The sequence below is a fragment of the Salmo salar genome, chromosome ssa01, assembly GCF_905237065.1.
Source record: "Salmo salar chromosome ssa01, Ssal_v3.1, whole genome shotgun sequence".
NCBI lineage: Eukaryota > Metazoa > Chordata > Actinopteri > Salmoniformes > Salmonidae > Salmo > Salmo salar.
The window spans coordinates 51,129,412-51,146,063 of record NC_059442.1 but is presented as its reverse complement, the minus strand read 5'-3'; the positions used below and the strand labels follow the sequence as shown (position 1 = coordinate 51,146,063).

Sequence of the window (16,652 nt, the reverse complement as noted above, 5' to 3'; positions counted from 1 at the left end):
CCAGACTTGTGGTTTACAATTTGTTTCTGAGGTCTTGGCTGATTTCTTTTGATTTTCCCATGATGTCAAGCAAAGAAGCACTGATTTTGAAGGTAGGCCTTGAAATACATTCACAGGTACACCTCCAATTGACTCAAATTATGTCATTTAGCCTATCAGAAGCTTCTAAATCCATGACATAATTTTCTGGAATCTTCCAAGCTGTTTAAAGGCACAATCAACTTAGTGTATGTAAACTTCTGACCCACTGGAATTGTGATACAGTGAATTATAAGTGAAATAATCTGTCCGTAAACAATTGTTGGAAAACTGACTCGTGTCATGCACAAAATAGATGTCCTAACCTACTTGCCAAAACTATAGTTTGTTAACAAGAAATTTATGGAGTGGTTGAAAAATGAGTTTTAATGACTCCAACCTAAGTGTATGTTAACTTCCGACTTCAACTGTATCAAAGCTGCAGGCTAAAGTTAAATCTAGACTTGGATTCCTCTATTGTAATCGCTCTTCTTTCACCCCAGCTGCCAAACTAACTCTGATTCAGATAACCATCCTATACATGCTTGTCACGACTTCCACCGAAGGTGGCTTCTCTCCCTGTTCGGGCGGCGCTCGGCGGTCGTCGTCGCCGGCCTACTAGCTGCCACCAATCCATTTTTCCTTTTCGTTTGTGTCAGTCTTTTTTCACACCTGTGTTCATTTAGTTGATTTCGATGGGTTTATTTACACCCCGCTGCCTGCTAGTCTTTGTGCGGGATTGTTCTGTGTTACTTTGCTAGGGGTGCGTGTATTGCACCACAGGGTTTTCTTTGCTCACGGTATGTTACCGTTTTGTTTCATTCATCTAGGAGTAGAAGTTTCTCCTCCGTGTGTTGCGACTTCGTTTTAGCGTGTTTTCCCCCATGTTGTTGTTTGTTTGGGATTTCTTTAAATAAAACGATTGTGCCACTGGGACTTCCTTGCTCTCCTGCTCCTGATTCCTGCACCTCCCTCCTACTAGGAGGCACGTAACAATGATAGATTACAGAGACGTAATTTATTGATCGGCAGGTAAGGGTGCTCTCGAATAGCTAGATGTTCTTTACCATTCGGCCATCAGATTTGCCACCACTGTTCCTTATAGGGCATATCACTGCACTCTATACTCCTCAAACTGGTCATCTCTGTATACCCGTCGCAAGACCCACTGGTTTCTGCTTATTTATAAAACCCTCTTAGGCCTCACTCCCCCTTTCTGAGATATGTACTGCAGCCCTCATCCTCCACATGCAACACCCATTCTGCCAGTCACATTCTGTTAACCTGTTGGGGCTAGGGGGCAGTATTGAGAATTTTGAAAAAAGTATGTGCCCATTTTTAACTGCCACCTACACCAACTCAGAAGCTAGGATATGCATATTATTACCAAATTTGGATAGAAAACACTCTGAATTTTCTAAAACTGTTTGAATGGTGTCTGTAAGTATAACAAAACGCATATGGCAGGCAAAAACCTGAGAAAACCTGAGAGAAAAAAATAATTTTGTGGCTGTACTATTTTTTTTTGTCATTGTTTAATAGATAACGCAGTGAGAAAGGATTCATTTCGCAACTCCTACGGCTTCCACTAGATGTCAGCGATCTTTATAAAGTTGTTTGAAGCGTCTATGATGAACAGAGATCGAATTAGAATGCAGGGAAGTTGACCTCCCTGGGATGTCGTCACTTCCATTATTGCCTGCACCTGCGCAATCATCTGACGCGAGACATTTTTTCTAAAACGTTTTTCTAGACACAGGAGTGGTCGGGTTGAAACATTACTGATGTTTCACGTTAAAAATGGCTCTAAAGATTGATGCTAAACAACGTTTGACATGTTTGAACGAACGTAAATAGATTATTTTTGTAACTTTTTGCGTGACTTCCCACCCCGCGCTACTTTTTAGTAGCCACCGAAGCCTAACAACTTGGAGTTATTTGGACATCAATTATGAACTTTGTCAAAAGAAACCACATTTGTTCTGGACCTGGGATTCCTGGAAGTGCCAATGGATGAAGATAATCAAAGGTAAGGGATTATTGACAATAGTATTATTGATATTACATGGTTACAAGATGATGCTAACCTATATAGCCTAGCCTATTGTTCTTAGCACAGCACCCGGTTTATTGCAACTTGTGATTTCCCAGCAAAGTTATTTTGAAATCTGGCAATACAGTAGCATTTACGAAATGTTAAACTATAAATCTTTGAATGACAATATTATAATTTACCAATGTTTTCGAATAGTAATTTTGTAAATTGTAACGTTGTTCACCGGAAGCATTTCAGAGAAGAAAAAAATCTGAATTTCACCGCTACTGTAAAATGCTGTTTTTGGATATAAATATGAACTTGATGGAACAAAGAATGCATGTATTGTATAACATAATGTCCTAGGAGTGTCATCTGATAGAGATTGTCAAAGGTTAGTGCATAATTTTAGCTGGTTTCTGCTTTTGGTGACGCCTGACCTTGAATTGAAAATGGATGTTTGTACTTTTGTGGCTATGTACTGTCCTAACATAATCTAACTTTATGCTTTTGCCGTAAAGCCTCTTTGAAAATCGAACAATGTGGTTAGATTAAGGAGATGTTTATCTTTTAAATTGTGTAAAATAGTTGATTGTTTGAGAAATTGAAATTATTAGATTTTTGATGTTTTGAATTTCCAGCCTTGCTAGCAATCCCGTCTCAGGGTTCATTGCTACCCCCTAGCCCCAATGTCCCCAAAGCACACATCCCTGGGTCGCTCCTCTTTTCAGTTTGCCTCAGCTAGCGACTGGAACAAGCTGCAACAAACACTCAAACGACAGTTTTATCTCAATCTCTATATTCAAAGACTCAATCATGGACACTCTTACTGAGAGTTGTGGTGGCTTTGCGGGATGTATTGTTGTCTCCACCTTGTCCTTTGTGCTGTTGTCTGTGCCTAATAATGTTTTGTGCTGCTACCATGTTGTCATGTTGTGTTGTTACCATGCTGTGTTTTCATGTGTTGCTGCATTGCTATGTTGTTGTCTTAGGTCTCTCTTTATGTAGTGTTGTGTTGTCTCTCTTGTCGTGATGTGTGTTTTGTCCTATATTTATATGTTATTTATTTGTTTTATTTTTAATCCCAGCCCCCGTCACCGCAGGAGGACTTTTGCCTTTTGGTAGGCCATCATTGCAAATAAGTTTGTTCTTAACTGACTTGCCTAGTTAAATAAAGGTTAAATAAATGTTACATTTTTTTATTATCGACTGTAATATCTTATGTTTCACAGAGTCATGGCTGAACGACGACATCACCTGAGTGCAAGAGGCGTCACTACAGTCCCTGGTTCGAATCCAGGCTGTATCACATCCGGCCGTGATTGGGAGTCCCATAGGGTGGCGCACAATTGGCCCAGCCTCATCCGGGTTTGGCTGGGGTAGGCCGTCATTGTAAATAAGAATGTGTTCTTAACTGTCTTGCCTAGTTAAATAAAGGTTAAATTAAACAAAAACATCTCATGAAAAGCTGTAGACCACACTATTTACGAAGAGAGTTTTCATCTATATTTTTTGTAGCTGTCTACATACCACCACAAACCGATGCTGGCACTAAGACCGCACTCAATGAGCTGTATTCGGCCATAATTTCCTGCATTAAAGGAACTTTAATGCAGAAAAACTCATATCCGTTTCATCTCATTTCTACCAGCATGTTAAATGTGCAACCAGAGGGGAAAAAACTCTAGACCACCTTTACTCCACACACAGAAATGCATACAAAGCTCTCCCTTGCCCTCATTTGTCAAATCTGACCATAATTCTATCCTCCTGATTCCTGCTTACATGCAAAAACTAAAGCAGGAAGCACCAGTGACTTGGTCAATAAGAAAGTGGTCAGATGAAGCAGATGCTAAGCTACAGGACTGTTTTGCTAGCACAGATTGGAATATGTTTTGGGATTCTTATTATGGCATTGAGGTGTACACCACATCAGTCACTGGCTTCAGCAATAAGTGCAACGATGACGTCATCCCCACAGTGACCATACATACATACTCCAACCAGAAGCCATGGATTATAGGCAACATCCGCAATAAGCTAAAGGTTAGAGCTGTTGCTTTCAAGGAGCAGGACTCTAACCCGGAAGCTTATAAGACATCCCGCTATTCCCCCTGATGAACCATCAAACAGGCAATGCGTCAATGCAGGACTAAAATTGAATCGTACCACACCGGCTCCGACGTTCGTCGGCAGGGCTTGCAAACTATTACAGACTACAAAGGGAAGCACAGCTACGAGCTGCCCAATGACACGAGCCTACCAGATGAGCTAAATTACTTCTATGCTCGCTTCGAGGCAAGTAACACTGAAGCAGTCTGCTGTCCCCACTTGCTTCAAGATGGCCACCATTGTTCCTGTACCCAAGAATGCAAAGGTAACTGAACTAAATGACTATCACCCCGTAGCACTCACTTCTGTCATCATGAAGTGCTTTGAGAGACTAGTCAAGGATCATATCACCTCCACCTTACCTGTCACCCTAGACCCACTTCAATTTGCTTACCGCCCCAATAGGTCCACAGACGATGCAATCGCCATCACATTGCACACTGCCGTATCCCATCTGGACAAGAGGTATACCCATGTAAGAATGCTGTTCATTGACTATAGCTCAGCATTCAACACCATAGTACCCTCCATGCTCATCATTAAGCTCGAGACTCTGGGTCTGAACTCCGCCCTGTGCAATTAGGTTCTAGACTTCCTGACGGGCCGCCCCCAGGTGGTGAAGGTAGGAAACAACAACAAACAAGGCTCTGGGAGTGTGGTGTCAGAAAAATAACCTCACACTCAACATCAACTAAACAAAGGATATGATCGTGGACTTCCAGAAACAGTAGAGGGTGCACCCCCCCATCCACATCGACGGGACAGCAGTGGAGAAGGTCGAAAGTTTTAAGTTCCTTGGCATACATATCACTGACAAACTGAAACAATCCACCCACACAGACAGTTTGGTGAAGGAAGCGCAACAGCGCCTCTTCAATCTCAGGAGGCTGAAGAAATTTGGCTTGTCACCTAAAACCCTCACAAACTTTTACAGATGCTCAATTGAGAGCATCCTGTCGGGCTGCATCACCGCCTGGGACGGCAACTGCACCGCCCACAACCACAAGGCTCTTCAGAGGGTGGTGCGGTCTGCACAACGCATCACCGAGGGCAAATTACCTGCCCTCCAGAACACCAACAGCACCAGATGTCACAGGAAGGCCAAAAAGATCATCAAGGACAACAACCACTCGAGCCACTGCCTCCAGAAGGTGTGGTCAGTACAGGTGCATCAAATCTGGAACCGAGAGACTGAAAAACAGCTTCTATCTCAAGGTCATCAGACTGTTAAATAGCCATCACTAGCACAGAGAGGCTGCTGCCTAGATTCCACAGACTTGAAATCATTGGCCACTTTAATAAATGGAACACTAGTCACTTTAATAATGTTTACATATCTTGCACTACTCACCTCATATGTATATACTATATTCTATACTATCTACTGTAACTCAGTCTATGTCGCTTTGACATTACTCATCCATATATTTATATATTCTTAGTTCCATTGTTAGATATTGTTGCACTAGAAGGAACTAGAAGCACAAGCATTTCGCTACACCCGCAATAACATCTGCTAAACATGTGTATGTGACCAATACAATTTGATTTGATCAACAACTACAGGAAGCATTTGGTTGCAGTCATTGCAGCTAAAGGTGGCACAGTCAGTTATTGCCCCCAGAGTGTAAGGGGGCAATACATTTTTCACACAGGGGAATTGGGTGTTGCATAACTTTGTTAATTAAATAAATGAAATAAGTATATATTTTTGGTATTTGTAAAATCAGGTTCCCTTTATCTAATATTAGGTTTTGGTTGAAGATCTGATTACATTCAGCAGAAAAATATGCTTTTTTTTTTTTTTATTATCAGAAAGGGGGAAAATACTTTTTAGCTCTTAACCTTTAGAGCTATAAGCTATTATGACCCCATCACGGAAGGTTACAACTCACAGGAACACATGTATTCTGTTTCCTTCTACGATGCTCATAAGCCTTGCAGGTCTCATTAGAAGGGACAGTGACATAACCGCAATTGAAAGCAATGCAGATCTTATTTTCTAGACACACAATTCCTACCTGATGATCTTCCCTGATGTTTTCGTGAACTTTGCAAAACATTTTGAATGCATTTCAGTCACTTTGTGATGCAAGTAGAAAATGTAATCAAATAATTTCACATATTTTCTTATTAGCCTTATGAACATAACTTTGTTACAGTATCTATCTGTGCTAGAATGGCCATAAAATGTTAAATAAAATAGTATATCGGTATCGGACCGCAATATCCACATTGGTGCATCTCTTATTGAATGTCTAAAACCAGATAAAAAGATAATATTTTGAAATAACTGCCTTGGCCTTGTGGTTAAAAAGTCCACCCTGAGATTGAAAGGTTGGGGGTTCGATGCCCAGTTGAGAATTGGACCTGCTGCATCTCTGCTTGACACTCAGCATTACGGAATTGAATTAGGGGTACTTGTATATCAAGCTGCTTCACGCTTGTATATCAAGCTGCACTGGGCCTTGTTAAAGGCCCAGTGCAGTCAAAACTCTGTATCATATCAAATTTTGTATCATATTGTATAACAGCTTATCATTTCAACTGTTATTTCCTGATAGTTGCTGGTTGAAAATAAAATCAACACAGGATGTTTTAATCAGCAGGTTTTGCGTGGGTGGAGGTTATTGGTTATATTTCCCTCCCATTTGGCCCTTCTGCTCTGGTGGATTGATTTACACTGTGGTTAATGCACCACTTTGATTCCCCCCTCCCCACCCCCACTCAGACCACTCCCAGACAGTCCTAGTGACATTCTTGCTTTAGAAATAGTTTTTTGCAACAAAAAATTATTTTCTTTTTGACCACTTTAATGGAAATCTATTACAGTAAGGTACTTAATTGTTAACCAAAAATGATTTGATATTGAGATCAAAAACAGCTGCATTGGGCCTTTACAATGCAGGAAAATAATTTTACATTTGCTAAAACAATCTAGGGGAGGACCCCCACACCCCGCCTAAATTGGGCCCCCCCATGTTCAAAAACCGACTATGCCCCTGATTCTACATTTACTATTGTACTATTGCATATCCTTTCTGCTACACAACATATTGCCCAACAGAATCAGTGTTAGTATAATAAGGAGCTGATCGACATACTTGTTGAGCATTCTTGATAAGTCGACGAGCCTGCACCTTGATACTGGGCATATCTGGCTCAGAGGGGTTAACCAGCGTGGTGACCTCGGTGGGGCCTATGAAGTGATGCTGTTGGGGCCAGCCAAGGTCAAGACCAGGTGCATCCAAGTCAGAGTGCACAGGCCAGTACGTGTCTGAAGAGCCATCTCCCTCAGTCTCTACATACGGGAGCTCTGGCTGAGTGCTCTGGTACGGAATTTGCACTGTGCACCTAATGTGCTCAATTTCCTGTCTGGAGAGGAAGTCCACCACATCCGCACTCTGGAGGAATTCATAATAGCCCTCCAAGTCATCCTCCACAAGTGCGTCAATGGCCAGCCGGTACTCCTCGCGGAAGTGGGAAGGCAGGTATTTGGGGTCCAGGGGGTTATCCCCGGCTGAGGAACACTGAGAGCGGTGCGCCATACTGATTCCTGAGAGAGAACCTGAGAGGGTACACACAATATGAGAACTTGGTAGTGAGGAGGGATGGAAACAAAGTTATACGGTGACAGATGTGTAGGCTATGATCAATTCTGCTTATTTATGGGTGATTTTGCAAATGCGGGCCTTTTTGTGTCTCAGGGTTAGATTTGTAAAATAAAATGTTAATTTCAACAACAAAAAATCACATCCATTGTAAGTCGCTCTGGATAAGAGCGTCTGCTAAATGACGTAAATGTAATGTAAATGTTAAGTGGAGACTAAAATAATCTTAAACTTTTTTTCCCCACCTTTCAATGTTTTTTGTTTGTTTTATTTTCTAAAGCCTTTCATGTCTGGATTTCACTGTTTTGCACAGGTTTGTCCTGTCTCACACCCAGACTTTTGACATTCTACTATGTATTACACTTACAAAAGTGTTGATAATTAGAAAATATTTAATGCACCTGTTTTTAAAAAGAGGCAAATAAATGGACACAATATACATATTAGATGCGCATAAGCCATTTGTAACCTTTTTTTTACACAAAATACAGTCGTCTCTACGTGTGTTATTACCACCACGACAAGCAAATTACATGATAATAACGTTTATTTTAAGTTTGTGTACTTGGTTACCATGGATATGAATAGGGATGATGTCATGGAGGGAGATTCAAATTTTGATGCTGGGAAATTATAGAAAAATAAAGGTAAATATGACTTGAGAAGATAATATTGTACGTCATTACCAAATAGGCTATAATGTCATCAAATTATGTTAGATTTTTTTTAATTGTTTTAATTATGTGTATTTAGGATAAATTGTATGCAAGCTGTTCAACTGGATTTAGCATACTAGAATCCCTGCTATTTATGACCAAATACTGTAAAAATGTAATTCCCACCACACGTTATTTCCACCAAATAATGAACTGTGATGCAAAGGACAGAATGTGGTGGTAATGACAAAATGTATTAGTTCATATATTTTTACTTACCTTAAGACCTGAAAAGAAACATAAATTACATATATGATCATGGTTAAGTTGAAATTGAACACTTATTTGCTAAATAAGACTATTACATTTTGGATTATGTTAGGATGATTGAGTGATTTTGATGTCTATTTATGTGATTTTCTATGGTTATTACTGACTTTAATTATTATTATTTTAATTTTTTATATAATATACCCCCTTAAATCAACCAAGGAGAGGACAATGACATGTATTAACAAAATCAAACAAGATCCTATAAGATACCAAGAGTATCTTAAGAAACAAAAAGATACCTCAAGAGAAAAGAAAGTGGTGAACTGAAACCCATCTCACAACTTTCCCAGTGAGAAAGGGGGGGGGCAATGGAAAGTAAACCAGAGAAACAGAAGATCAACTATCCAGAAATTTGTGGTTATGGAGTCAAGGAACATGTCAAGGAACACACCACATCACTCACCTGAAGTCTTACAGCTACAGAATGATGGCCTACCTGCCACTCAAATGGCACCGGATTCCCTCTCCTATTAAAACTCGGAAACCCCAAGACAGAGAGGCCGTAGGAAGGTGAAAAAAAAACCAGATCCAAAGTCTACAGAGATCTATGTATGGCAGATGTGCTGTTGGAGGCCACGGGAAAGAAAAATGAGAAAGTATTACAAGAAATATATGATAGATTGTCAGAGAAGATCCGTATTTTGGATTCTCTCGGAACAAAAACAAAACACCAAAAGCCGCAAGATAAATATCAGAAGCAACAGAGTGCAAAAGACCAACAAGTGATATCCAAGGTTTTGGCTGGGAAATTACTAAAAAGTATTCCATGGTGAAAATGGCCCACAGAGAATTTGGATTCTCTGCGAAGACAATGAGTGGAAACAACAAATGGCCAACCTGTCTGCAGTACTCAAGAAAGAAACATTTGAATGCAATTAGTCCAGCAATAGAAGGTGAAATAAAAATGCTCTTTGAATATGATGATAACAGTTGAGCATCAACAGGAAAAAGGGAAAGATTGGCAAGACACAATAATAAAATGCAGAAGCGATAACTGAAAGACACACTGGCAAAACTCCATCAGAAGTTCGAATTATCAGAGGTCAAGCTGTCATACACAGAGTTCACCAAAAGATGTCCCTTTTGGATTGTCAATCCATCAGTGAAAGACAGAGACATGCCAGTGTAAGACACATGCCAACCTTCAGTTCATGGCAGACAAGTTGTTATATCACAGAGTGGTTAAAAGCAGCAACATTTAAGAATTGGTTGGGTCTTTGTGTTGCGAGAAGATGACCAAATAGTGCATGTATCGAGAGTGCCCTCTTTGCAAAGAGAAAGAGCTGCTGACTTCCGCTTTTGATGGTGGACGACAAACATGGTGGTTTGAGTAGAATGCAAGGCAGAATAGTGAGAGAAAAAAACAAAAGATGGAACAAAAGAGAAGTTTAATGTCCATTTGACTGTAAAGGAGAAGGTGTAAGGTAGCCTTCAAACTCTACTGGAAGACTTCACATGCAATTTGAAGAACAAACTTGGGAAACATACAATACACTTAAACATGTACAACTGTGGCATTAAAATGTTTAAAGGTATTTTTCATCAGTTGTTTTATATGAAATGTAATTTGTCATTACCACAATGCTAAGTCATTACCCCCACGGTACATATTTTGGAGGAAACGGTGTATTAAATTACAATTGATATTGATGATTTTTCCAATAGGCGAACCTTATGCTTGTTCTTAAGATAATATGATTATGTGGTAAATACATGTTTCTGAGTATCATCAATGCATATATGGACAATTAGACATGACCATGATTAATACATATAATTAAGAAAACTTCCAAATAGTAAAAAAAAACATGATTTAAAAAAAATCATGAGAAATGTTTTATAAAATATCTTAAGCACAATTTCTGTGATATCCTTTTCAACTAAGATAGCACATTTTATAACGTGGTGGTAATGATATTTCCCCTCGGGTATTTGGGGAAACGGATACAATTCTGAAATAGTATGGTCTCGGCCACTATTGGATTTTGTTTCCAGACAGAGTGAAGAAAATATTCAGATAGATAAAAAGCACTTTCAAGAGGTTTCATTTTCGAAAATATTTAACATCCAAAAGCACCCGTATTTGCAAAATCAGCCTTAAACAAAATATGTCACCATTTACATATTCATATTCTCTTGTGCATGTCCCTGTGTAACCCAACACTAAAACAAAGTGGAAAGGGGGATATATGCCACAGGGTAAAAAGGCTTATGGAGTGGCTCCTCCCCCTGGCACAACAGTCAATTCTTACTCCATTTGCAAGTTCATATTTAGGCAGGCTGACATGAAAAGACAGTAATACCAAAGACCGTACACGTGTGAAGAAGATAGGCTAAAACTGCTTCTCCAATAGAAATCCCTGATCACGCTTGTAGGCGATGTCATGGCGACATTGGCTCGCAATGCTCATGCGTCGAAACACGTCTTCGGATCTGAAAGTCGTCTCGCGCCGACCTGCGCATGTGCAGGCCGTCAGGCACTCCTTCCATATAGGTAACTTTCATGTTTGAGTAATAACATGTTCAACTACTTAAGAATCTAGGTTGTGCCTTTTAGATTACGAGAAAATTAACAACTAAGGAATCATTTTCCACTTCTCTGATTGACTTCTCAAACCCCATCCTGTTCTGTTTGGTCTGTTTCGCAAGCGTTCCCGGATGTTTAGCGATGTTGCGCCTCTGGGTTTAGAAACTCTGTGGAAATACAGTACTCAAAAGCCCAACATAATGCAAACATGCAGAGGATAATGAGACTATTAACAAACATACACTTAACATAATAGTTTTTCTAGGAAATACCTATAACTTCGGGGTCAATTATGTTTCTCAGCTCAACAAAATAACCTTGCTATTTTGGTGTTTAAATAAAGTAGGTATAAATCCCCAAAACAAATCCCACGAACAAATCAATATGTTGATTTAAAAAAGAATATAGCCTAAATATTAACCAAGAGAGAAATGTTACACATTATCTTCCCATATGTTTACTGAAACAATTTTGAGAACTCACTTTATGGCTCAACTGAGATTCTTCATGAATTGAATACGTCCATGGTTTCATTTTAGGCTGTTTGTTACTATATAGTCCTTCTTCTCTCCAATGAGACTGTATGTCCGTGCTGGACTCGTCAAAAAGAGCGTGCTGCTTGGCTTTATCACCTACTCCGGCAGAACCTGTTTATTTTTAAGCTTGCTTGAGGCATGCTAGGGAGAACGGAAGAGTTGCATAAATGAGAAAAACGCCCGTCTCACATATTGCTGACGACTTCTGCCCCGCCTCAACTTTACAGATTGCAACTGCAAATGTTCTATTTTTTTTTTTTTTTACAGTTATTTTGTAGCATGGATTTTTCAGCCCTCACCCTCCAACAATCGGATATAATAGGAATGTGGTGTACATTGAACTCTGTCGAGTGTCGTTCCCTGCAGAACAGTCATATGGTGATAGGACTGTATAAATATTGGTCATTGTCTTGGTAGTCTTTGTCAACTGTTAACGATAATCATGGCCGGCGCCAGAACAGATGGATGGGCATTGGATTTCCATAGGGGGACACATTTTTTTCATGCGAATTTGTTTAAAAGAGGCACGTTTTTTTCATGCGAATTTGTTTAATGGGTGTAATAGTAAAGACCAGTGAGTTTCAAGTTTGGGGAAGCTTACAATTTATCCTACCAGTTCTACCGATCTGCGTGCCAGCTCTGATTTTCATATGCGCATTTTTAGTGGAAGTTTCATTTCAATAATAATGTTTTCGTTTTTCTAAATCATTGTCACCTGGTTAATCATACAAATCTGAATTAACATGATAAAAATAAAAACATGTACATTTAAGTAATGCAGGAGCACCATACACACTGATAAACCTTGATCCATTTGCCACTAAAGAAAGGAGCGCATGAAACTTAGAGATAGGCCAATGCAGCAGTATGCCTATAACTTCCATCATCAACGAAGTAAAATATTTAGGCCTAAAGCCAACAAATAAAAACAGAAGAAAATATCCTGATGAAAAAAAAAAACAGGTTCTTTCAGTTGAATTCATTTCTCTACTCCGCCTGTCTGCCTCACTTTCTATTTGTCTTGACTTGAGGTATCGCTAGTAAAGTGCAACATTGTATCAAATTAATAATAAACGTTTATAAACATTGTGTCCAGCATAAAGCTCTCACTAGCGAACTTGTAACATTGTATCAACTAGCCTATTGAGCTTGGGACAGACAGCTGTTTTTGTGCAGAGGAAAAATCTTCACGTCTTTTATGACGTTTCCACTGGATGTATGGGATCGGTATATCACCGAGGTAAAGAAGGTTTTCTATTAGACGTTCAACAGACATTCTCCATTAAATCTCTTGTTCACAATGACTTTTACATTGATTGCCGTAGAAACATCAAAACAAGTGCTAATTACTCTAAAAAGGTCTGGCCTATGTTTACAATCTTTGAATTGCATAACAAGTCAAGTGTTGATTTGATAAAATAATGATATTTATTTTATTTTATTTATCTGTTATTTTACCAGGTAAGTTGACTGAGAACACGTTCTCATTTACAGCAACGACCTGGTGAATAGTTACAGGGGAGAGGAGGGGGGATGAATGAGCCAATTGTAAACTGGGGATTATTAGGTGGCCGTGATGGTATGAGGTACAGCTTGGGAATTTAGCCAGGACACCGGGGTTAACACCACTACTCTTACAATAAGTGCCATGGGAACTTTAATGACCTCAGAGAGTCAGGACACACGTTTTAAGATGGCACCCTACACAGGGCAGTGTCCCCAATCACTGCCCTGGGGCATTTGGGATATTTTTTAGACCAGAGGAAAGAGTGCCTCCTACTGGCCCTCCAACACCACTTCCAGCAGCATCTGGTCTCCCATCCAGGGACTGACCAGGACCAACCCTACGTAGCTTCATATAGATATCATATAGAAATGCATTTAAACCTCTTGTTCGCATTTTTTTTCTACATTTTTCATTGATTGTCATTTTTCCATAGCCTAATGCAGAATAAGAACAATGATTCTCCCCCTAGTGGCCGAGACAAAAAACAGAAAGTCCCATGAGTTCGCCGGCGGGATTTAGACATATTTAGAGGAAACGGAGGGCCAAACGGAGGAGGGACGAACACGCCCCATTCACATCGACAGGGATGTAGTGGAGCGGGTTGAGAGCTTCAAGTTCCTCAGTGTCCACATCGCTAAGGACCTATCATAGTCCAAACACACTAACACAGTTGTGAAGAGGCCACGACAATGCCTGTTCCCCCTCAGGAGGCTGAAAAGATTTGGCATGGGCCCTCAGATCCTCAAAAACTTCAACAGCAGCACCATTGAGAGCATCTGGACTGGCTGCATCACTGCTTGGTATGGCAACTGCTCAGCATCCGACCGCAAGGCATTACAGAGAGTAGTGCATACGGCCCAGTACATCACTGGGGTCAAACTCCCTGCCATCCAGGACCTCTATACCAGGCGGTGTCAGAGGAAGGCCCTAAAAATGGTCAGACTACAGCCACCCAAGTCATAGACTGTTCTCTCTGCTACCGCACGGCAAATGGTACCAGAGCGCTAAGTCTGGGAGCAAAAGGCTTATGAACCCATAAGACTGCTAAATAGTTAACCAAATAGCTACCCGAACTATCTGCATTGACCCGCTTACTCTTTTTGATTCTATACACACACACTGGACTTTACCCATACACACACACACACACACACACACACACACACACACACACACACACACACACACACACACACACACACACACACACACACACACACACACACACACACACACACACACACACACACACACACACACACACACACACACACTAGTACAGCAAACATCATTAACAGTCCTCACATCAACCAAACAAACCAAATCCCATTACGGATACTCTGGTCCAGTGCAACTTGTAGCATGTGGGATACAGCAATTTCAACTTATCCAAATGAATCTTGACTTCTGCAGCTTGTTCTGAGTGAGCTTCAATGTGGCAGCCAGGTGGAGGTCTTCAGGGTTGTGGTGTTATGTTGTGTCATGTCTTTGGCTATGCCGGATTAAGTGATATGACATGCTAACTTATAAAATGATTTATCTGTAATTAATATTACCTGATTAAGCTAATCATGTAAATGTAATTAACTAGAAAATCGGGGCACCACGGAAGAACGTTTATAGAGCTGTTATCTTCCGAATAAACTCTTAAAATACTTTGTAATATTTTACATTTACATTTACATTTAAGTCATTTAGCAGACGCTCTTATCCAGAGCGACTTACAAATTGGTGCATTCACCTTATGATATCCAGTGGAACAACCACTTTACAATAGTGCATCTAAATCTTTTAAGGATGGGGGGGTTAGAAGGATTACTTTATCCTATCCTAGGTATTCCTTAAAGAGGTGGGGTTTCAGGTGTCTCCGGAAGGTGGTGATTGACTCCGCTGTCCTGGCGTCGTGAGGGAGCTTGTTCCACCATTGGGGTGCCAGAGCAGCGAACAGTTTTGACTGGGCTGAGCGGGAACTGTGCTTCCTCAGAGGTAGGGGGGCCAGCAGGCCAGAGGTGGATGAACGCAGTGCCCTTGTTTGGGTGTAGGGTCTGATCAGAGCCTGAAGGTATGGAGGTGCCGTTCCCTTCACAGCTCCGTAGGCAATCACCATGGTCTTGTAGCGGATGCGAGCTTCAACTGGAAGCCAGTGGAGAGAGCGGAGGAGCGGGGTGACGTGAGAGAACTTGGGAAGGTTGAACACCAGACGGGCTGCGGCGTTCTGGATGAGTTGTAGGGGTTTAATGGCACAGGCAGGGAGCCCAGCCAACAGCGAGTTGCAGTAATCCAGACGGGAGATGACAAGTGCCTGGATTAGGACCTGCGCCGCTTCCTGTGTGAGGCAGGGTCGTACTCTGCGAATGTTGTAGAGCATGAACCTACAGGATCGGGTCACCGCCTTGATGTTAGTGGAGAACGACAGGGTGTTGTCCAGGATCACGCCAAGGTTCTTAGCACTCTGGGAGGAGGACACAAGGGAGTTGTCAACCGTGATGGCGAGATCATGGAACGGGCAGTCCTTCCCCGGGAGGAAGAACAGCTCCGTCTTGCCGAGGTTCAGTTTGAGCTTGTGATCCGTCATCCACACTGATATGTCTGACAGACATGCAGAGATGCGATTCGCCGCCTCGTTATCAGAAGGGGGAAAGGAGAAGATGAATTGTGTGTCGTCTGCATAGCAATGATAGGAGAGACCATGTGAGGATATGACAGAGCCAAGTGACTTGGTGTATAGCGAGAATAGGAGAGGGCCTAGAACAGAGCCCTGGGGGACACCAGTGGTGAGAGCGCATGGTGCGGAGACAGATTCTCGCCACGCCACCTGGTAGGAGCGACCTGTCAGGTAGGATGCAATCCAAGCGTGGGCCGCGCCGGAGATGCCCAACTCGGAGAGGGTGGAGAGGAGGATCTGATGGTTCACAGTATCAAAGGCAGCAGATAGGTCTAGAAGGATGAGAGCAGAGGAGAGAGAGTTAGCTTTAGCAGTGCGGAGAGCCTCCGTGACACAGAGAAGAGCAGTCTCAGTTGAATGCCCAGTCTTGAAACCTGACTGATTAGGATCAAGAATGTCATTCTGAGAGAGATAGCAGGAGAGCTGGCCAAGGACGGCACGTTCAAGAGTTTTGGAGAGAAAAGAAAGAAGGGATACTGGTCTGTAGTTGTTGACATCGGAGGGATCGAGTGTAGGTTTTTTTCAGAAGGGGTGCAACTCTCGCTCTCTTGAAGACGGAAGGGACGTAGCCAGCGGTCAAGGATGAGTTGATGAGCGAGGTGAGGAAGGGGAGAAGGTCTCCGGAAATGGTCTGGAGAAGAGAGGAGGGGAT

General features: G+C 41.4%; 1 protein-coding gene across 4 annotated transcripts in view; it reads right to left on the bottom strand.

Annotated features, from left to right (window-relative positions):
- Positions 1–12,054, bottom strand: part of LOC106604487 (protein FAM83H) — a 33,903-nt gene extending 21,849 nt beyond the window's left edge. For 3 of the 4 annotated variants that reach the window (XR_006769999.1, XM_014199158.2, XM_014199149.2), the window contains exons 1-2: positions 11,776–12,053; positions 7,270–7,733 (exon numbers count right to left, since the gene is read on the bottom strand). Coding sequence is in view for 3 of the 4 variants with exons in the window: in XM_014199158.2 (XP_014054633.2) it covers positions 7,270–7,713 (444 nt within the window). In the remaining variant the exon portion in view is untranslated. Of the gene's footprint in view, positions 1–7,269; positions 7,734–9,168; positions 9,329–11,775 lie in introns of all 4 variants that reach the window. The other variant, XM_014199165.2, reaches the window with a different exon arrangement.
- Between the last annotated feature and the right edge of the window lie 4,598 nt (positions 12,055–16,652).